Consider the following 23,249-nt stretch of genomic DNA (forward strand, 5'->3'; position numbering starts at 1 on the left):
TTTGTACGATAAACTTACCCTTTCCCTGTGGGGAAAAACAAAACTCTAATAAATTTCTTTTATCGCTAGTTTAATACTAAGTGCGAAAACAACCTCTAAGAATTTCATTCTACAATTTTGATAATCTAGTCTGAATTGTTACACGGTGTGATTCTTTGTTGTTCATTCGCAGGAACTAATCCGTGTGGCATCCAAAATGGTGGATGCAGTCACTTGTGCCTCTTTAGACCTCATGGTCATATTTGTGCATGTCCGTCCTATCCAGACGATAGACCTTGTTCTACAGGTAATGATATTATTATGTTATTTTTCTCAAGCAAAATCAAGTTTAATTTCCATTTCTTTAATTTTATGTACGTTTGTATCAAAATTCATATTGACTCTTGATCAGCAATATACGTGTTTCTTTACCACCTCAACTTCAAAATATGGAAGACAGATGTCACCAGCATAGAACACGAAACAAACACAACTCTGACAACACGAATATGTTAGGGACAACATATTCCAGCGTTTACCGATTCGTTAGAAATTTTGCAAACCAATATGTACGAGGTACATGTAAAGGTTAAGTAGATATAGTATGCGTGTTTAGCCTTTATGAGGTCGTATGAGTATCTTGGTAAATACGAGGATCCAGGTTCGAACCCCTTTGGTGGTGCGGTGGTGGTCGACTGAGGTTGGTCTTCACAACTTCGATGCATGAATGCGAGCCGGTCTCGAACGCGGACATTCAGCACGATACTTACACAACACGGAAGGCATTTGACATTTTCACTCCAAAATACGGAAGACGGATGGCAGCACCACTAAAACACGTATAATTGTGAGAACATAATTACGTTAAGGCCACACATACACTCAGTATCAGTTAGCAGAAATTACTCGGAAGAATGTTTGGGGGCCATTCAAGTATTACGTCAGCAGAATTTTGGCTATTTTTGCCCCCCCCCCCCCGTCAGCAAAATTAAGTCAGCTCTGTCCCCTCCCCCTTCCTTACGCATATTGGAATCAAAGACGTACGCAGGAGGTTGGAGGTTGCCCCCCCCCCTCTGCCCTCCTAGGTCGATAAAAAATTTATTTTTCATGAAAAAAATATTTTAAAAAATTAAATATCGGAATAAAAGACTTTTTTTATAATTATAATTCACAATTTCTGTTAATTTCAATGCTGTTTGAAGGCTGACACAGCTCAAAGTTTCTTCTAGAAATTCATTGCGAACCATCACCACCCCCAATCCCCCTTCAAACCTTTTGTTTCCTCTCCAAAAGTCCTCTCCAAAGGTCGATCCTGTGTGCGCCTCTGATTGGATTTCCCTTCGAGAATATACAAAGCGAGTCTGACCCTACCACCGTCTGACCAACACCTTCTAAAGGAGAAGGTGCTCTCGAAGGTGGTCGGACACTGCTGTAGTGAACATTGCTATTTATACACGGAGATTATTTTTCACATGATTATAGACTGAACGCTACATTTTTAGCTTGTGTTTTAAGTTTATTAATTACAGGTTTAAGAGAAGCTTTAATTGAAGGAGTGGTAACAACAACAAAGATTGACGTTGCTAGTTGGTGCGAAGTACCTAACATTGAACTCTCGTCGTCTTCATCATAGTTTCTCTTAATTTCAGACATGTTGATCAGTCAGTATCAAAGCGAATGCGGGCCGATCTCCCCGTTAAAAAGTCTCGCCACAGAGAGAAACAGGCCTGAACAACACAATTATTCAATCATTACATTTCACTCATAGTTGGAAAAATTGATTGCAGATGGAAGCAATCAATTTGCTTCCTTTACACACAACAAGCATTACCCAAAAACAAACTTCAGGTCAGATTCGCTACTCATACATACATATTCCAACATATATAAATTCGTTAGAAATCCCGCAGAAGAATATGGACGAGGTGCATGTGTGGTTCTGTAATCAATGGCAACATGGTTGCTTGTGAATACAACCATTTGAGTAATTTTAAATAATTATTTTCTATTTAACTATCGTAGCGTTTAATAAATAGTATTACTGCGGATGTGTCTGGAAATGAGGAATGAAAGGGACAAATCTAAATTAAAGAAACATAAAAAATGAATGGTTTTTTTTTTTCTTTTTTATGGGAGCTAGATATTTCGAAATTTTTTTTAAGTTATTGATCTGCCTTTTTTTGCTTCAAAAAATGCTTGATCAAAGCTGCGAAATTTCTTCAACGTAATTTATATGAGCCCAAAATTAATTTAAAAACATCCTAAACTATATGGATTGATGCAATTGGATAATATAAGACAAGACGGAGACATTAATTCTCTTTTTCGTGCTCGAGAAGATATAAATAAAAAGCTGAAATCAATGTTATTGCATGGATATCCATATTGTACGTGTCGATTAACATTCACGAAGTGTCATTGACATAGGCGGAATGGCGGAAGTACACAATGCCCCCTCCCCTCGATCACCATGCACACTCTCGGTTATAGCCACTGGATGGATAGACTACCCCCCCCCCTTCCAAGAGCATGTACCTGCTTATGCAGGGGAGTCCAGATAGACGAGACCTAAGGAAGACCTACCAATGGGGGGGGGGGGCGTGTTAGTTCAGGTGACCTCAAACTAGGGGAAAGGTTTTCTTGTTTTTGGCAGTACTAGTGAAGGTGCCATTAATGTTATTTCGTGTTTTTATAAAGGGTAGTTGATGACGTAAGGATCAATTGAAACCCCCCTTGTCTTCGAAACCCCTCTCTCCTATCGATGCTGACGTAATAGCTGAGTGCCCCCCCCCCTTACGAGGTACATGTACGGTTAAGTAGTAGTAATAGTATGAAATTTAGATGGTTGTTTTATTTTTATAGTCCCAGGAGCCATTCTTCCGGCCACCAAGTTAAAATCCGTACCTGAAATGAAGACCACTTGGGTAGAAGAAGAACCTCCTCCAACAGCAACGACTGCCTCATCCAATTCGAGCTTGAGGTAAAAAGTCAGAGATATTTTTTACATAGAAAAATAAAATCATATACTTGGAGTCAGGCTCATCTCTCCTTGAACTCTTGTTCTCTTTTTCTTTTCTGAATGCCAAAATTGCCCATTTTGTTTTCATACAAACGGTACCGACAGTTTCAGCCTGAATATATGAATAAGGGAAAATTCATAGTTTATTATTACGACTGATCAATTTCCATATTATAATGTTCAGTCCAAAGTATTTAAATTTTCTAGATTATTACACACATACAAACGAAACAGTTTTGCGCAATAGCGTTGAATTGATATGAATTGATAAATTGAATGATATGAACATAAATTATTCAAGGAAAGAGACTTTTTCCGGATATTATGCCGAGATAATCTCCGAAAGAAAAGTCATCTGGTCTCCAACAACAATCGAACCTTTTGCGATCTGGACAAGTGTGCTATCACATACACCACTAAAGACACGACCTTCCTTTCTTTATTGCAACATACATCGGTCGTGTCTCCAATGGTGTATATGGTAGCGCATTTTGCTCGGATTGCAAGAGAACCTGCTGGGTTCGATTCCCGGCGGAGATCCGATGACTTTTCTTTTCGAGTTTACTTCAGGATAATATCCGGAAAAAGTCTCTTTCCTTGATGTATTAGGCACATAAAAAACCATCTCACTCTATCTATGACAGGGGTTTCCAACTGGTGTTCCGGAACCTAAGGTTCCGTGAGAGTCTTTAGAGGGTTACGCGTAATCAAACATCTTGGAACCCTTAAGAATCCCGGAAACCGGAGAGCTTTCAAAGAAAACTTTCTTGACACTAATACTCGCAAAGCTGTTTTTTATTTTGAATTTTAACGAGGTAGTGTCGTTTAAAAAAAAATCCAGGCCATTTAAATGACTAAAAAACTTATAAAATTAGAATATTCGCTTTTTCCGCATCGAATTTTTGAACCAGAAGTTCATGAATGTCATCTCTCTACCGTTTCATCAGGAAATTATGAGTTGTAAAAACGTTTACATTAAAACGTTTAAGTTTTACGTTGGAAATCCTGCTCTATGATATGAGTATTTCTAACGCACTAAAACACAATATCAAAGTTTCTCGTCGGACGCAATGAGAAACTTATTTATTACTAAGTATAATAATAGTCCAACTTGCGTCAACTTGCATTTAGGTCATCTCATTATGGGAAAGATTTTTCTTTTCTCAATTTGACGCATTTTGAGGAACTCTTGAAGGCTTTGGGTGTCACATTTCTGGAGAGAAATGTTTCTTCGAAAGAGACGCATAAAAAAAAACGTCAAATAGATAGATGGATAAGCTGAGGAGGGAGGATCATTACCATTGGGAATGTTTACCTCGTCTTTCGTCGCCAGTCTTGGAACGAATTACTGACGTAAGTCGGAGTGTATCTCTGAGCCTATACAACAATTGGCCCGCTTTTTTAAACTTTGCCTGTTTTCTTTATCCTGATTTTATCTAAAGGAGGAGGATATAATCAGCTGAATATTTTTTAATCTTGTTGTAATTCTCATGCAAGACCTAATCCCGTTCATTTAATAGATGCACGGAAGAGGATATGAAAATGGGAAGATGCCATATCATTGGATTTCCCCCTGCGGGTAAGTTACACGTTTATGGAATCGTATAATTTATTTTTCTTTCATTTTCAAATGTTAATAACAAATCCAATAGAATTCATCTTCGTTTTTAGATCCTCTGTTGCAAACTACGTATATTGCTCTCAGTGGAATATTAGGACTGGCGGCAATTATATTGATCGTAGCGCTAATATTCTGGAAAAGAAAGTAAGTTTCTTCAAAATTTTATGTTTTGCGAAAGCCATTGGAATTTGAATGGACGCAACAGTAGGGGAAAAATTGGTGGATGTACGGAACACTTATAGTAGTAAAGAATAGAGAAAAATAATTATTTTCTAAAGTGTCGTCAAGGGAAATGTTTGGAAAAAAATTTTTCTTTAGTCCACTGAAGAAGAAAATTTCTTCACTTACATTCAAGTTGGCAGCTATATACAGTAGTATTTATTATCCCACTTAATTTTAAGCAACAAAATATTCGACACAAATAATACGAGGACCGAAAACAAGTGCAAAATACCAGATAAAATGATTCCATGAAAAACTTTCAAAAGTCACACTCAAAGATCAACCTTTCAACTGAAACAAAAAAATTGTGAAAAGGTTATTACGTAGAATTTTCAGTAAAAACTTTTTGTTTAATTGTACCGATGAAATTTAACCCTCTAACAGGCACTGACGAGATATCTCGCCTTTCTTAAAAGCCTTCTATTTTAACAATGACAAGCTCAGATATTTTGCAAAGCTGATTGTTCTTGATGAAACTCATTTTCCGACTCCCCCATAGTACGCACCTGCTAAAAATCAGAAGATAGATTACTTCATTAAAAAAATATGGCATTTCACATTTCATAGGGGTTGAGGTGGTTTTGATATGCCGGTTAAAGGATTATGTCTAGAAAACTGATTTTTAACTCGTGTTCAATTGTGTGGAACGGAAGAGTTTTGCTATTCAAAAAAACTATAATAAACACTACTTAAATAAATTTCAACTATATATTTACATAGCTATAACAGAGTGATTCAGAAAAGGTGTGAAAAACTTTAAGATGTGTGGTAGTGCACACAAAACCAAAAAAATTTCATCAAAGAATGCATGGTCTAAAATTACATGCAAACGTGCTACAGGGCGCAACATAGTAAAACCGAGGATACGAGGAGAAAACACAAGAGTAACGTATACATTAAAAAAGCAATTTTAATATGAATAATTTATAATAATTGCTCAAAAGAGCGACCGCCAACGGTGATGCAAGAAGAACAACTGCGAAGGAGGGATTGGCGAACGCTCTGGACTATTCCAGGCATATCGCGAGCCTCCCCAGCAGCAACCGAAAGTCTTGCGATTAGGTCTTCTTCACAGTCAAAAGGAGTCTCATACACCAGACTCTTCAGCTGTCCCCACAAAAAGAAATCAAGACAAGACAGATCGGGTGATCAAGCTACAGGACCAGCTCGCTCGATCCATCGGTTTCGAAAAGTGGCGTCCAGATAGGCCGTACCTCTCGCCCAAAATGGGCTGGAGCTTCATCGTGTTGGAACCACATACGCTTCCGGAGGGCAGTTGGAACATCCTCCAGCAAGTCTGGCAGCACCTCTTGCAGAATAGTCCGGTATTTGCCTTCGTAAAGGCGTTCCGGCAGAAGATACGGACCTATTAGGTGGTCGCCGATGATTCCTGCCCAAACATTGATGGAGAAGCGTCGTGGATGCGCATGTGGAATTACAGACTCCCAGACATGTTTATTGTGGGTATTAAATGCACCATCTTCGTGCGAAAGTGCATTCATCGGAGAAAAGAACAGTTACCGCATAATCCGAGCAAAATCTTCATTCAATGCTTCGACTTATTGAAAATGGTATGAGTGCAACCTCTCACCCTTCAACACCCGCCTTGTCGTTGATTGTGACACACCAAGGCTACGGCCCTCAGCTCATGTGCTTGTAGTTGGCTGATCTGCCACCATCTACAAAATATCGTCTTCCACACGTACTGTTCTGGCAATCCTTGTACGACCTGCATCAGACTGGGAAGCAAGAAGGGATCCCGTTTCGTACAGCTGCGGATGTAAGCGCGCAAATTTTTTCAGATTGGGTAACCGCCATAGAAAACTCTCACCGTACATTCGTGCTTCCTCTGTGATACTTCCGTTTGCAGCTCCGTAAATGAAATGCATGTCTGCTTCTTCAGTATTACTAAAGTGCGTCATTATCCGTTAAGTTACAACTGTTAGAATGACTGTACGCTGGAATAACTTCACAGGGCTGGCGTCCGCGTCTTTTATTCACTATGACGCAGATTTGAATACGGTTTCTTCTTCTTCCCCATGTTAAATTTGTATGCATGGTAATCTTTTTTCTCCCGATAAATTTCAACAGGAATGTCGTTTTAACGTTTGCGGAGCGGCTGTTTCGAAACGCGCTAGCGCGTTCGCGTTTCCTGTTAGACCATGCATTCTTCAAAGACAATTGTTTGTAATGGTGTGTACTATCACACATCACAAAATCACAAGTTTTTCCCATCTTTTCTGAATCACCCTGTATAATACTGTATGATATAGCTGCATTATATTGTATACAGTTATGTTGTTGTGCTGTAAGGTTCCCCATGAGCATGTTTCTAACCCTTTCCATTGCCCGTTTTCCGGCATGAAAAATTTGAGGGCTAACGATTTGACTGTCCTTGAATCATCCAACCCAAAAAAAGAAAATAAACTTTAAAGAAGAGAGCCCCCTAGCATCAAAGTAAAGTTCATTTAATATTAAAAGAGCAGAATAAACTCATTCGGATGACAGTCCAGAAATCAGCGTCTTCAACAGATTATACTCATAATTGAGTGTCAAACTGTTACTATAGCTTTAAGACTATGAACTGACAATTCCTGTAATTTCCGACAAACAGTCCCAAGATAAGCTCATTCTCTCCATTAATTCCCCTATGTACAGGTTGTCCCAAATTGTTTGCACAGCAGATGTTTCTGCACCCGTTGACTTTAGAGAGAGAGAGAGAGAGAGAAGAAAGAAAGAGAGAGAGAGAAAACATGCTTTCACAATTATAAAAGTTTTCTCAAATGACGTGCAGTTACTTAAAATCTCAAAATTTTTGTTTGAAAATATACAGAAAGAAAATAACTTTTTATACAGTGTTCCCGTGTACTAAAACTTTGAATTAGGTGTCGTTCAAGTATTACGTCAGCAATGTTTCAGCCATTTTTGCCCCTTCCCCTGTCAGCAAAACAGTCTGACCCCCCCCCCCCGTCAACAAAATTTCGTCATCTCTGCTCCCCCCCTACCTCCTATCACATATTGGTGCGATCAGAGACTATACGAGGGGAGGAGACTCCTTATGTCCCCCCCAAACGATCAAAAATCTTTTTTTTTTAATGCAAAAAATATTTTTAAGAAGAAATGAAAATTTCGGAAGAAAATACCTTTATATGTTGTTATAAGCAATTTCTGTTAATATTTCCATGCTATTTGAAGGGTAAGAACTCAAAATTTCTTTTTAAGAAATTCATGAAATTCATTGCGACCAACCATTTAAGCTATATACATGGTAAAACCTTGGCCCGCGGACCAAATGAGGCCCTGAGGGTTATCTGATGTGGCCTGTCCCCTCAAAATTAATTTTGTAAAAATGAACTAATCTGCACATTTACAGATCGCTTAGGTGACCCATGGCACAATTCCAGAGCATTTAGGCGGTCCGTGGCACAATTCCAGAGCATTTAGGCAGCCTGTGGCACAATTCCAGAGCATTTAGGCGGCCTGTGGCACAATTCCAGAGCATTTAGGCGGCCCGTGGCACATTTTTAGATCACTCAAGTAAGCCAATGGCACATTTTTCAGATCACACATTTAGGCCTGTGGCATATTCGCAGATGACTTAAGTGACCTGCAACACAGTTCCAGAACACTTAAACGATCCGTGGCACATTTAGAAATCCCTTGAGTGACAGTTTGCACAGTTTTAGAGCACTTAAGCGACCCCCAGTGCGGCTCTACATCACTCAAGTTACCCCCGGCACATTCCCAGAGTACTTGAGTAATCCGCGGCATAATTAGGGGATCACTTGAATGATGCGTGGCACAGTTCGAGAGTACTTAAGCGGCTCAAACACATTTCTAGATCACTTGAAGGATCCACGAAACATTTATAGATCACAAATTTAAGTCAAAACAGACATTTATAACAAACCTTCACACGTATTCATTCATTTGATAAGGAAGGAAAAACAAAAAAAGGCGTAACAAATTACTGGTACAATCCGCTCTTCTATTAAAATGGCTTTCGACCGAACTGAATAAACTGATCCCCCAACTTTTTCAGTAAAAAAAGACGCTCGAATGAACTGGAGCCCACGCTCACCTTCTCCAACCCTACTTACAGTGCCTCAAATGGAGAAGATCATGCCAGGAGGAAGTTTTGGCCATGGATTTCCAGGAGCAGCCATCAGCAGCAGCAGCAGAAGCATCGCTATATTAAAAACGAGGTCAGTCTTTTGTTTCACCCTGCAATATCAATGTCTCTTCTTTTTTTTTTTCATTGGATTTTCTCCCCTCTCCAATTTTTTTACCTCTTTTCGAAAAAAAAAACCTATTTCCTTTACACTTTCAAAATTTATTAACATATGCATGACGACGGAACACAATTCAAATGAACCAACTCATAACGTGAGTATTGGAAAAAAAACTAAACTGACAAATTTTGAAAGCGGTAGATCGAGCGATGGAAAAATAATAATTAATACGTGATGTGTATACACACGCACACTACAATACATAATTAGAACTTTCCACATGAACGTCATATTCGTCAGTTCATGATTCTGAAAGACAAACATGGTCTTACAAAGAGAGGACTGATAAACCTCTGCATGGGAAGCTAGAATTCTTGGGTATAAGATGGCTCTGGGGATAAACGATGTTTGTTTGGTTGAATTCAACTGTTAAGAACTCGAGTAAACTATAAAAATATGGAAATTATCCATAATCACCAATCGTCTCGGTAAGTTTGATAAATGTTCCTAAATTTATCACTTCTACCAATAATTGAGCATAATTCCCGAACGAAGTTTACAAGTATGATGAATTTATTGGAGAAATCATGTGTGTGTCACTTAAATTCAATCCCTTAATCAGTTTCTCCGTACGTGATGGGCACACGTTTTGCCATAAAAATTAAATGAAAATAAGTGTTTTAAGCTGAGATTACACTGTAAAAGTCTGATAAAATATCTTTTACAAAACTCGAAAAAATATAACGAACAAAAGCCTAAATAACCAATAACCATTCACGCTGGTTACATTCGCGCGAATGTAACCAGTGCGCTTATTGATTGCATTTTTATAAAAGAACTTCATACAGCTTTTATAATGTAATCATGGCCTTAGAGATAAAAAAACGTATAAATGTAATAATGTAATGTTAGCTTTCTACATATTTGTCAACATTTTTTAACATAATTATAATATAATCATCACCGATCGAATCCATCATCTTAGATTGAAGTTTGAGCAAAATGTTCGGTAAATTTAAGTAATTCATTACCGACTTATCATAATTGCCAATACGAGCTGGGCGTAATACATAATAACCAGTAAATGTAATAAATTCGTAAAATTTGTCAAACCAAAATGGTCAGTGATTACGCATAATCACCGGATTTATCACATTTACGGATACGTTATTTAAACAAAAATTAAGGCTTAAATCAATATTTTTTAAATCTCGTCCCCATCCCCACAAGAGAAGGGGTAAGTAGTCTAATGATCATATTCAAGCCGGAATGATCCAATAAAAAAAATGTTAAATTTTTTGAGTTTTCCTGTATGAACTAATGAAAAATCGGAAAGATAACATGATCTGAAAAGCCTGCTATTGGTGATGTTGGTTTAAGCAATTTCTCGTCAATTATTCAAAAATAGATGTTATTCTCATCCAAAATGTCCAATTATGGCGGGGGGGGGGGGAATCCATTATAACAGGCACAAATTAAATTAACTGTTATTTTTTATAAAATAATTGGAAGTGGAACAACGTCAATTATAATAATCTACAATGATTGAAACTGAATAAACTTTTTTTCTACTGTTTTATCTCTCTCTTTTTTTCTCAGGGGCGTTATTCTGGCAAGGAAGGCAAAATCAGCAATTTAGAGGTCGCTGCTCTGAGTCACAAATTAGCAAGCTTAGAAGTTGATGGCTTAGAACCACCGTTGCCTCCGCAGAGGATTGATAGTCGCCAAAACTTCCTCACAGCGAAATCATCTTCGTGTAAATCTTTGACTTCTTCTTCCAACATTCTTAGCGATCACGTCTGTCGGACAGTCGAGACAGACATCTGAAGGGGAAAAAAAATTGAGTCGTTTATGCTCAGTGTTTGCGAGCTAACTACCAATTTCCAGCGCCGAATTCGTATGTCATGTTGTTGTTGTTGTTGTTGCAGAGCATCGAATTCGGTCGTACCACGCAACAATCTTGGTATACCAGAAAGTTAATCACGAATACGCATCAGAGGAACAGCTTTTCAACGAAGAATGTTTCTTAGGATGCGCAAGGATACGACATGTATCGAAATTCCGTTGGATGTTTGACGCAGTCCATTTCTAAGTCCAGAATCACGAAGCAAGTAAATTTGTTCATCCACACGAGAAATACAAAATTTTGAGATGCGATCATTTATTCTCTTTGGTTTAATTGATTTTCAAAAATGTTGTACTTTAATATTTTTACAGGTCTAGGGAGAAATGTCTACTCAACACTCAATTACGCTCGATAAAAACAAAACACAACCAAATTCGTATTTAAAGACCTTTATCAAATGCTGTTTTCTTGATTGTTTCTAAAATGACTGAATTGATCTCGATGTCCAAATAACAAGTATACAAACGTTAATATCATCAGAAAAATTTTGAGCAGAAAAGACTGTTCCCAATGCGCTTCAGATATTATGTATCTCTGACATATAAATCTTGGCATTTTTGCTTTAACCCTTTATCTACTGACGGTACTTTGAAGTGGTGGATCTCAATCTGGGGCCACATGCCCCCCCCCCCCAAGACATTAAAAGGAGGCCGCAGATAGCTGTAAAAAAATTCTTATGTGAAGAAATCAAGCATTTAATAGCAATATGGAGGGAAAAAAGTGTGTGTGTGACTGCCTTCTGAATCAAGCAGAACTTCCCATAGAACCAGAACCATCTTAACGCCTGGGCATATCCGGGCATGGTCGTCGGGGGATGTTGAAAAAGCCCTGCATAGAAATATGATAAGAATGAAGCATTCAAAAATTTACGGTGCAGAGGCTGACCTTATTTATAAAAGTTTTAATCACTGCAAATTTAGGTACTCAAAAAAAATGTATTAAATAAGAATAAAAAGGTCTCTATCCTGAAAGATGGGAGGAGGGCTTCGGATAAGACAGGGGGTGCTACAGGGATAAAGTAACGCCAGAAGAGCGCTTTGAGCGAAAAAATGATAAGAAACACTGCTTTAAAGTACCAGATTAGATAACATGTTCTGTTTAAAAAACTGAATTTTTTTTTGTCTTTAATTACAACTAAAAAGACCTAACAAATAAATTATATGATAATTATTTATTATTATCATTATACTATATGTTTTCATTTATTAACATTTTCTTCTTATTCTTTTCATAATGTGGTAGATAAAGGGTTAAAAGTCAGTCTTCTAATAGGCTTACTAGTATTTAGATTCAATCCATTGTTTTTGTTAATGCTTCCATAATAACAGATATGGTGTTTGCAAACTAGAACGATTGTTTAATGTTTTCCGAGATAAATAAATTTATTATTTCTTGTTAAATCCGTTGTCTACGAGAAGCTTCAAAATAAACATTTAAATCTTGTCTCTCTGAAACCTCAGACTACTTCATTGAAGTGCAAATGAAAATAGTTTTTTCTTTTGATAGTTGTTTCATTTGATATTTGATAGCGCAAATTCAACACATAAACAGACGTCCTTATGGTCATCATCGAATATTTTTTGGCATTATTTATTGATTAACGAGCATTATGAAGTATAAATGAATGTTAACTTATAATTTCTGGTCAGATATGATTTTTACTTGACATTTCTTTCATCATAAACTTTAATCACTGATCTTCAAAAATGTGTTGTGCGATTTAGCTATATTGGTGGAAAAAATGTTCAATGAAACGTTTCTTTTTTCATGCATAGCACAGTCATGTCATTCTTTTTTTTTTACCTTTATTATTCACTCATTTAAAACTATATCAGGAGACGCACGCGTTTAATTCGAGCACGAAAGAATGAATATTAGCGAAAATTTCTGTAATCTTTGAGAAGAGGAAGTGCCTTGATTAAAGAGTTTGATTTAGTAATTCGTAGAGAGTGGAAATATTGCACCACTGCGAATGCAAATATAATTTCTTTAAAATTTCGAAATCTAATCAAAATATTGTGAAACAGCAGTTGGTAATTTTTTTCCAAAAAATTATACAAATCAGCAAACATGATTTCACTTCCCTGAATTTTTAAATTGAAGAGCGTAGATTATTCAAAAACGAATTCAAAATGTTTATTCTCCTTCCTTAGGACTAATTTTTCCTGTAAATGGTAGTGTGATCAAATATGTGACTTTTCGAGAGCAAAAAATAAACGCTAGTTCTCTGAAAAATGACAGGTGACAGGAAAGTTGTCCTACTAATTCTCTCAAAACAAAAAAAAAGAGTTGAGAACTGAGGTAAAATCTCAGTGCCTTCATATTTCTACTAAAGATACTTTAATGTTATTAACTAAAATAAAATTTGAAAAAAAAAAGAAAGGAAAGATGTTGTTATCGCTTATGAATCTTTAAACGTGTTAATGTGCTGCATAGCAACAATTTTCACCGGTTTAAACAATCACCATTGCGGGGATGTTGATGTGCTGCTTCCTTAAAACAAAGTAAAAGCAAAGTTCTCAGTTTATGAATTATAGAGTTTAATTATGCTTAAAACTTTACTGTGAAGATATTTAAAATTTTATTATTTTCCCTACATATGCGTTCTTATGAAAAAATTCGATTTTTTTTTTAAATTTAATTATTAAAATTACGTAGCTCAACTGTTTTTTTACAATCAACGCAATTAACACATTGTATGTGCATTGCTGAACTCATTAAGTATGCTGTGAAAAGAAACGGTAGAAGATAGGATTTCAGCATTACAACATTCCTGGTACGAACAAAACATTCTTCCCAATATTACTCGTAACTATATTCATATACAGGTATATTAGTAATATTATACACATATATATATAAGCATATACATATAAATATATTATACATCATGATTATCTCCAAAGGGAGAAAAAAAAAATGAAGTGTGTAATAATGAACGTTGAATTTTGTAAAAGTGTTTTTTGTGCGGGTAGTTCCTGTTGGAGGAAATTTGAGTGGAAGTGAGATTAGTTTTGAGCGGTTTTTCAAAGATATTTCTTACTTCACTACGGAAATATTGCCTTTTCTTTTCGTTCTGTTTCTACCACCCCACGATTAATTCTATATAGATAACAATATTATTTTTATTACGATTAGATTATTAGCTTCATTTTTTGCATGATTTACGCAGTGATACTATGTTTCACGGAGGAGTAAGTTCTTATGTTTGTAGATTGATGAGTTTATGATAAGAAATATTATTAATGAAAACTGACTTTTACTTCATAAATGGCACTGGCTATTGCCTATTGATGGTTTCGTTTAAATGAATAGTAATATTCTTGAATGAGAAAAAAAATTAAACTTTTAGAACATGCTGTGAAAAGAAACAATTTGTTTCAACAACAAACAAAACAAGATATGCCGTGTTTCCCCGAAAATAAGACCTAACCAAAAATAAACCCTAGCGTGATTTTTCATAATGCTCCTATATAACATAAGCCCTACCCCAAAAATAGGCCTTAGTTAAAATCGTCAGCCAGACGGACACATTTTTTACATCGCTTGCTGCATTCGACGAATGCTTTGAATTTTAGTTACAATAATAATTACCTGGTTATCATCTGTTAATTAAATTTATTCTTGACATAAATGACAATATTAATCAAGCGACTGTAAATAATCAAATGGGTGCCTTTGATGATAGGCAAACACCTCCACAGTAAGGATTCACGCAAGAATAACTACTACTACTCAACTGAACATGCACCTCGTACACATCCCTCTGTGGAATTTCTTACGAATCGATAAATGTTGTGTGAGTGTATGTAAATACGTGGCCATAATGTATTTATGTTAGCACAGTTGTGCTTGTTTCTGGCTATTGCTGCCATCTGTCTTACATATTGTGAACTAAAGATGGTAAATGCTTGAATTTTCATGTTATCTGCTTGCTCTCTGCGGAGAGACTACTACCATACCACACATGCACCTCGTCCACATTACTCTGCGGAACCTCTACAGAATTCGTACATGTGGAATATGTGTGGCCGTGTTGTGAACCTAATGTGAAACTTGTTTCTGTGTAATGCTTCTTATAGTGCTGCCATCTGCCTCCTATTTTTCGAACTATGAGTGAAGTGTAATGATTGAAGATTTTACTGTTGTAGGCCTGTTGCTCTCTGTGGCGAGACTTTTAAACGGGAAAATCAGCTTTCATTCGCACCTCGAAGCTGGGAACCACAGAAAACCAACTTCAGCCGACCACCACTGTGGCTCTGCGGAGAGACTGTCTTTCCTGAAAGAGGAGATCGGCTCGCATTCGAGCCTCGAAGTTAGAAACAGCAGATCTTGTAGGTACAGCATATAAAAAAAGCTATTGAAAGCAGGATGGTCTTAACGCATGAGGTCTTCTTCTTCACGAGTGTTCAAATCAGTGCGCAGCTGTACTGCCAATGCGCTAGAGCAAGCCCCATCAACAAGAATTGTTCATTTTAGGAGAGTTCTCATGCTAGACATGAGATTAAAGCCAAGGGCTCTCGGTAAATGGAGTCGTGCATCTTTAGGATCAAAAATCAATATAATGCTGGGTTTTATTTTCGGGGAAACGCGGTAGATACAAAATTACGAGAAATACAGAGTGGGCGAAAAGTCCTGAACACATTTTAAAAAATCAATTAAGTAGCATAAAAAGCAGTTTTTAAAGAATTTTTCTCGATACAGTGCCATCTGTGAGTGAAATTTTGAACTTTTTAATTTGTAAAAAAAAAACGCTAATAACACATGATAAGTATTTTAGTTCAAACAGCACCTTGATTGATTTTTTATTAATTTTTAAAATGTGTCCAGCGTCCACTTAACTTTTCACCAACCCTGTATTATAAAAGGTTGCTGATCATCATGAAATTGTCAGTGTCAAATAACCTCACACCACATTAAAAGGATGCGGAAGTTTGTCTTTCTTTACTTCCAAATACCGCCGTCATCATTCCTTTTAATTTGTCGATGAGCGATTCTTTTTTGCTCATGTAAATTTATCTTCCTTTCAGGTGCACATTTATATAGTATTTTTACACTTCATATCTCTATTTCCCTTTTTCTTTTTTTAATGTTTAAAATAAAATTACATTCCAAGATTGGGACTTGCTTTATTTTTATGAATTGTTATTTTTCATGTAGTTACTTCATCGTGTTCTCTGCGGAAAAAAGAAATCATAAACATTCTTGGTCATATACCTTGATATCATGTGTTATTATTTCAATTGTTGGAAGAATTTATAAATCTAATTTTTCTTTGGCTTTCCTATATTTTTTTGTCCATTACTGTACTTTTTGCGATATTTGTAAGCATTATTACATTTACTACATAAATTCAACTAAAAATAAGTGAAAATTGTTTGTTTTTCGAATGATGTAATCTTTTGTAAAATCGGGTCAATTACGATCCATTATTCGAACCTTCGTCGTGCTGAAGTGTTGAAAATTTATTGTGACTTTGTGGAAATTTTTTCAAATTATTTTTTTTTAATCAAAAAAAAAAAGAAAGAATCGAACAGTTTATCATCTTCATAATAAAAAAAAGAAATTGTATAGTGTTCCACATATCATACATTATGATCATTGCTCATACGAACATTTACCAGTATTGCAAACGATTGTAATAAAATGAAGAAAAAAATTTATTGTTTATTTTCTTTATTTTTGAGGAAACAGAAACATAAAATTTCATTTTTTAAAAAAAAAAATCTGTTAAATCATAATGTATCGGGTTATACAAATCGTTGATATCGATTACAGTAATACCTCGGCTAACCTTTTGAAATAATCCAAATTTCTCTATGTCGAACTACGTCAACAAATGTATGCCATTTCTACGTCGAACGATATCGAAATCTCTATGTCGTTCCATATCGGTGTGCTACTGGGGTTGTGCACACTGAAAACATTCATTGCACATTTTCTCTGAGTTTAATCTTTTATTTTGTGTAAAATTATTCAAAAAAACTATGAAAGAGAAGTGGAGATGCTTCTGGAAAGTGATTTCGAGAACATAAATCAATCTAATATGAGTGACTAATTCATATGATGAACGTGGCTGTGTTAGGTTAGCACGTGTATCCATATTAACAAAAATGTTCGTTTTAGCTGAATCCAAGGCAGTAAAATCTTCATTGATCGAAAAATTCGTAGGACTAAATTCCGAAGCGTCTGGCTGTTGTGCGGGTTAAGCATTGTCAGAACGCGAATGCGCGTGATTAGCGCGTGCTTTTCTGGCTACTGTTGGTTGGTCCCAACATATTTCCTGACGACATTTAATATAATGGATATACTTAATTCTACAATGGCCCGACATTCGCGATTAATAGAGCAGTTAGAACGTGAGACGCACATAGGAAGGTTGTGGGTTCGAGTCCCACAAACTCGGCTACGGTTTTCTTTCCCCCATTTCCATTTTTTTGGATTTTAATGTGTGTGTGATCTTAAATTTATTTTTTATTTTAATAAAATTTAATTTTTTTTTAACCGTTGCACAGGTTAAATGTGATTCATTTACATCACCAATCGGCAGATGCATTCCTAATAAAGTAGTCGGAAATAGCGAACGTTTGGCGATAAGTTGCTAAACGTTACAGCCAGAGACACACCCGCGCATGCGCGTTCTGACAATGCTCAACCTGCACAACACTACAGCGTGACACTCGTCTAAATTCAACTAAGAATTTGATCGAAATTTTTGTCTTGATAAAAAGTCATGAATTTATTTTTGAAGGTGTTGAGATTTAATGATTAAAAATTAGTTCAAATGCCGATGAGAAAAGTTTTACGGTGAGATTATGCGTAAAAAACGTACAAAAAGAATATCCATTCTGACTAATATATTGGATAGGACTGTCATGCGCAAGGAGAGAAAATTCAGCCCCCAACCTGTTTCCGTTGAGATGAGATTTTGATGTTTTTCTCTATAGAAATCGAAAAGAAAACATTTCCCTTGAGAGAATCCTGCAAATACTGCTGTTGGATAGCACAGGCTCGGATCTATGGGGGGGTGATACATTCCCCCCCCCCCACCAAGAGAAATGCGAATATGATAATTTTTTTGCATTCTATAAATCCATTGAAAATTATTTGTATCAATGTTTTTGATTAAATTACAAATTGAAGAAAACTTCGACCAAAAAAATAGAAAAAATCCGATGTATTTTTTTTTTCAAAAAAAAGTCGGAATAGACAAAAAAACCGTGATTGCCCCGGAAAATACGGGACGTCACCCTATTCACCCACGGTTCTTCTCGGGGCGTCGCGGTGAGCTGACATGTGACGCCTCTGTATTTCTAGGGATTCTGAGCTTACGCTATTATTGTGTGCCTACAGAGTGCCTTGACATGGTTTTTTTGGTTTGGGAATACAATAAGGATTAACCACAATGGGGACATTGTAACCGTAGGTAGACTTGCATGGAGGAAGTTTGAATGCCCTGGCTCAGGCGGAGATAGACTTGAAAGTTGGGGGAGCATGGTCATTATTGCTGTGGGGCACGATGATGACGATGTCAATTCTCATCTACACATATATACATTGGGGGGCGATGCGAACCTCCCCGTATCTCCGCCCATGCCCTGGCTTAACTCTATTTTCTATCATCATTTTGAACAAAGAAAATAATGTAGTGGAAAATATTGAAACGACTTTTTTTTAGTAAAGACATTATACAGTCGCGCCCAGTGTAACTTTTACCACTTTTACTGTCATCCCACTTCTAACGTCAATTTTTAAAGGACCGTCTAGAGCAGTGATTCCCAACGTGGGCGTTAACGCCCACTGGGGGCGATGGAATGTTTCGAGGGGCGGTAGAAAGTACGGGTATATCATAGAATTCTATGGGTTAGATAGTGTTGGGGGCCGCTGGGAGAAAAACATTTCTGAAGGGGGCGATGGGAAAAAAAGTTTGGGAAACTATGCTCTAGACTCCCAACGTGGTCTAGAGTGACCCCCACATATTTGGAGCAGGGCTCCCCCCCCCCCCTGGCCGGGATTTTCCAGCAAGCTGGAGCCTTTCAATGGTGATTTTACAGTGTGATAAAACAGAAAATGACGAGAATCACATTCCTGACCCCAGGGATAGAGCTCTACCAGGCAGGGCCGTCTTAAAAACTTCATGTGTCTACGGCCCAAGTGATTTTTCTGAAGCCTCACCAGACAAAAACTTTTTACTCTCAAAAATTTCCACCATTTTTCTTTTGAGGAACAAGGGCTTTCTGCCCATGAGTTAAGACGGACCATATTACTTTTACTACTATACTCTGACACTTTTTTTAGCAGTTCTGTTGTACAGTTGAGCCCCAGCGTCAAAGGTGGAGTCGACTGACCTAATGTAGTATGTATGAATTAACATCATCGTGCCCCCCTAGACTTTCAAGAAGAGCCGCAACTACGTGGGAGCAGGCGGGTCTCGTGCCCCGGACAAGAAGGGGCGCAAATTTTATTTTCAAACCTTCTCCTTCAACATTACAAAGGGGCGCCAAAATGCGCACTTGCCCTGGGTGACCAAACATATAGTTGCAGCCCTGCTTTCAAGTCCATCCTGACCTGCTGTCAGCCCAATCCTTGCGAGGGCCATGCCTGCTAGCAAAATAGAGTTTTCTGTCACCCGGCAATTAATTCGCAATACGAATATTGATGCCTGCTCTCTGTAGTGGGACTTCATTTTCGAAATTTCTTTCCACATTGTAGCAAAACGAGCCTTCAACATACTAAATTATTTTCGATTTGATTTGTTCATGCGGTTGAAAAAGTAAACACAGTAAAATTGAGCAAATTTATATACTGCCATCTGTTATCGCATTGCAGAATTAAAATGAGTTTTTCCGATCGCTCACAGATGGCAGCAGATATTCTGTCTTCGCGATTTTATTTGTTAAATATTATTTTTGTCGGTAGATGACAGTAAGTGGAAAAATTATCAAAAATCTGTTATTTCTCGTCTTTTAAATTTTTCTTTTGACACTTTATTAATCGATCAATTGATGACAGCAAAAAAAACTGCAATGTGGAATGATTAATTAAATTTTACGTTGTGTGGTTTCCAGTCATCCTCCTTTTTTCATGTCATTTCAAGCGTCATCCTTTGTTTCGGAAAATTCGCCCTTTTGTCCTCCTTTTCGAAGTTTCCGGAATTCTTTCTTTTTTTTCTAAGAAAATAGTTGGTTTTTTTTTTCCATTTTACAACATATATCCCTGGGACACTCTTTTTAGAGTGCGGATGGGTTTTATTGATTCGAATGGTGCCGCCATCTCTTGTAGAAATTGTGCGTGCATGCGTCCTCTTTTTCGAGTTTCCGAATCAGTTAACCCTATAGTTGTTGCTCATAACTATGACATTACAACTAGAAAAAGTTACGAAAATTTTCTTTAATCTTCGATTTCAATAGAGACTGCAAATTTGAATTCCTCCTTTGAGCACTAATGACTAGATGTCACGAGCGTTTTTTTCCTGAATATGGTCAGAGATGTGTATCCACTCTGCCGGAGTTGAAAAACTTTCCCGAAAATGTATGTACTTTATTTAGAGGGGGAAAAACTGGAATGAAACAATAATTTGACGCATCCATAATCAAAATATTCATTCAAATATATTCGTTCATCTTTTTGTGACCTGAATCTAAAAAAAAAACATTTCTCCGCTGAAGTAGGGTGACCATATTTCCTCGAGAGAAATACGGGAAATTGGAATTCCAAATTCGGTAAAATACAGGACATTGCCAACTAGCGCCAAAAATGACGCCAAATACGAACAAAGTTGCCAAATATTGTTGAAATTACGGAAAATCACAATGGCGGGAAATGAAGCATTACTGCAATTGCAGTGGATTAAAATGAATTCCACGAAAAACAAAACGTTCTCCAAAACAAATGTGAGAGATTAATATTCTAATTTATAGTCGTAATCATCACAATATAATTTATGAGTTGAAAAATAATTTCAATCTTTGATTTCAATAAAGAATAAAAATTCAAGTAGATTTCATGTAAAATACGGGAAAACCAGGACACTTTTGCCAAAAAGTCGGGACGGCCAAAAATACAGCAAATACCAGGACTGTCCCGGGAAATACGGGACGTATAGTCACCTCACTCTAAAGTTAAAAACCAATCAAACAGACATTCTACTGTCACGTAAAAAAAAGAAAAACTGAAGAAACTCAACCCAAATCAGTTACTTTATCATGGATAATGGATAGTTTTATCGAAATTTTTCAATCACTCTACTGATAATTAATAAAATAGATAAACTGGTGGAGAGAGGGGGGAGGAGGACGCGAGGGCAATAAGTCCATCGGAATGCAGTTAATCCTTCTTTTTTTTTTTTTCTTTTATGTTGACGGCCAGTTTTAATGAAAACAAGTTGGCGTCGCCGCCAGGGCCGACGGGAGGTCGAACTTTCACTCCTGCTTTTTGTATACATATATACTTGACGTTATTTACATGTTTAAGTTAAATAAGCCCCGATGCAGCCAAGTTTAATGCATTGCACGGGGTGTTTTGTTGTTGCCGCAGTATTATTATACAGCGGAACATTTGAATGTGTTGGAATCATTCGGAGCTGAGTATTAATAATTAGCCTTTAACCAGCAAATAATGAGTTTTGTTGTCATTATCACCATCATCATCGCCGCATCCTCTCATCCACCACCGAAACTGCTGTCGAACAACGTGTACACTTAGCAAACATAATTTTTTTTTTTTTTTTTTAATTTATCCTTCAACATGGAAGCCGTTTTGGTGAGTTTTGTTAAGTAATTAAAAGTCAAATGTGTTAATTGTTTATAATACATACTAGTTCACACGTGTCACTCTATTGAACCCTGCTATAACGACATCTCTTGTTAAACACTCGAAACGCTGGGGTAGTGGTTCTTTAATTTCATTGGAAAGTGTTTTTCCTTTTAAATTGAGGTCATTTCAACTTCATTGTTGTAGTCCAATGGGTTCCCAAAGTGTGTGTGTGTGCGGGCGGGGGGGGGAAGGAAAAGGTCGCGTCAGTGAACTAGGGGTGGGAGACGGGAGGGGTCGCGAGATGTTCTGCGAAATAACAAACGCCCAAATAATGGGACATTGTTTCGCAAGGTGGATGAAACTATGTCAAAACTAAAAAAAAAAAAAAAAATTCCTTCACACATTTGAATACTTATGGCAGAGGATCAGTGACATATTTACAGGGGAAGGGGGACTTAGTGGGTGGCAAATGAAATGATTGGCCAAGAAAATTAGAATGGGGGAAAGGCAGCAAAATTTTGTAATAGCTCGAGGCTGGGTCAGTGAGTCACCAAAAAAAGTGACCTAAGCATGTAAGTGAGCAAAAGTGTGACTTAGAGCGTGAGCAAGCATGTGAATGACCAAATTAATGACCTACAGCTCCAGAGCCCAGGTCAGTGAATGAGCTAGAGTGTGTGCAAGCATGCGAATGACCAAAATAATGACCTACAGAGCGAGAGCCCAGGTCAGTGAATGAGCTAGAGTGTATGCAAGCATGTGAATGACCAAAATAATGACCTACAGAGCCAGAGCCCAAGTCAGTGAATGAGCTAGAGTGTGTGCAAGCATGTGAATGACCAAAATAATGACCTACAGAGCGAGAGCACAGGTCAGTGAATGAGCTAGAGTGCGTGCAAGCATGTGAATGACCAAAAGAATGGACTTGGAGAGTGTGAAAGTCTGTTAGTATCCAAACACTGATCTAGAGTGTGTGCAAGCTTGTGAGTGACCAAAACTGTATGCAAGCATCTGAGTGACTTAAAGAGTGTGTGAGCATGGGAGTGACCAAAATAGTGACTTAGAGATAAATAGTGACAAATGCACATGCAGGAATGGAGGGAAGCCAAGTGGGTTACACCACGGGGTAGCGAATTCTAAAAAATAGTAGTCAAGAAAATTATACTAGAATGTGAGAATTGCTGCAAATTTTGTGTAGCTCGCAGGCAGAAAAACCATAAATGTGCCTCTGCAGAAGATGCGTATATGGAGCCGGATGTTTATTCATTGTATGGAAGATTTGATTGAATTCTGGGCCCATTACATGATTAAGTCCCATTTACATGTGTTAAGTGGTTTAGTTAACCACATTTTAATTACTACTTTAAAGTGTATGCAGATGTTTAGGGCCGTTTACACACCACTAAGTTTTCAAGTGATTTAGTTAAGAAGTAAATAAACCAGATTCTTTCTTTTTCGGTTAAGTAGACCTGCTATGAAAATCATCCAATGATCATTTACTAAGCCCATTTAATATGT

The 23,249-nt window shown here is 37.1% G+C and overlaps 2 protein-coding genes across 3 annotated transcripts in view; both read left to right on the plus strand.

Annotated features, from left to right (window-relative positions):
• Lrp4 (LDL receptor related protein 4) overlaps positions 1-16,572 on the plus strand; it is a 284,958-nt gene extending 268,386 nt beyond the window's left edge. Inside the window, exons 30-35 of one of the 2 annotated variants that reach the window (XM_089255230.1) lie at positions 173-286; positions 2,842-2,959; positions 4,519-4,577; positions 4,670-4,763; positions 8,884-9,046; positions 10,673-16,572. In XM_089255230.1, the coding sequence (XP_089111356.1) occupies positions 173-286; positions 2,842-2,959; positions 4,519-4,577; positions 4,670-4,763; positions 8,884-9,046; positions 10,673-10,900 (776 nt within the window). In that variant the 3' untranslated portion in view covers positions 10,901-16,572. The remainder of the gene's footprint in view (positions 1-172; positions 287-2,841; positions 2,960-4,518; positions 4,578-4,669; positions 4,764-8,883; positions 9,047-10,672) is intronic. The other variant, XM_089255241.1, reaches the window with a different exon arrangement.
• A 4,702-nt stretch (positions 16,573-21,274) lies between these two features.
• LOC149086390 (uncharacterized) overlaps positions 21,275-23,249 on the plus strand; it is a 66,766-nt gene continuing 64,791 nt past the window's right edge. The window contains exon 1 of the mRNA XM_089231771.1: positions 21,275-21,740. Within this exon, the coding sequence (XP_089087897.1) occupies positions 21,726-21,740 (15 nt within the window). The 5' untranslated portion in view covers positions 21,275-21,725. The remainder of the gene's footprint in view (positions 21,741-23,249) is intronic.

The sequence above is a fragment of the Pholcus phalangioides genome, unplaced genomic scaffold, assembly GCF_987345545.1.
Source record: "Pholcus phalangioides strain wild (caught in Gottingen) unplaced genomic scaffold, Ppha-v1.0 ptg000004l_1, whole genome shotgun sequence".
In the NCBI taxonomy this organism is placed as follows: Eukaryota; Metazoa; Arthropoda; class Arachnida; order Araneae; family Pholcidae; genus Pholcus; species Pholcus phalangioides.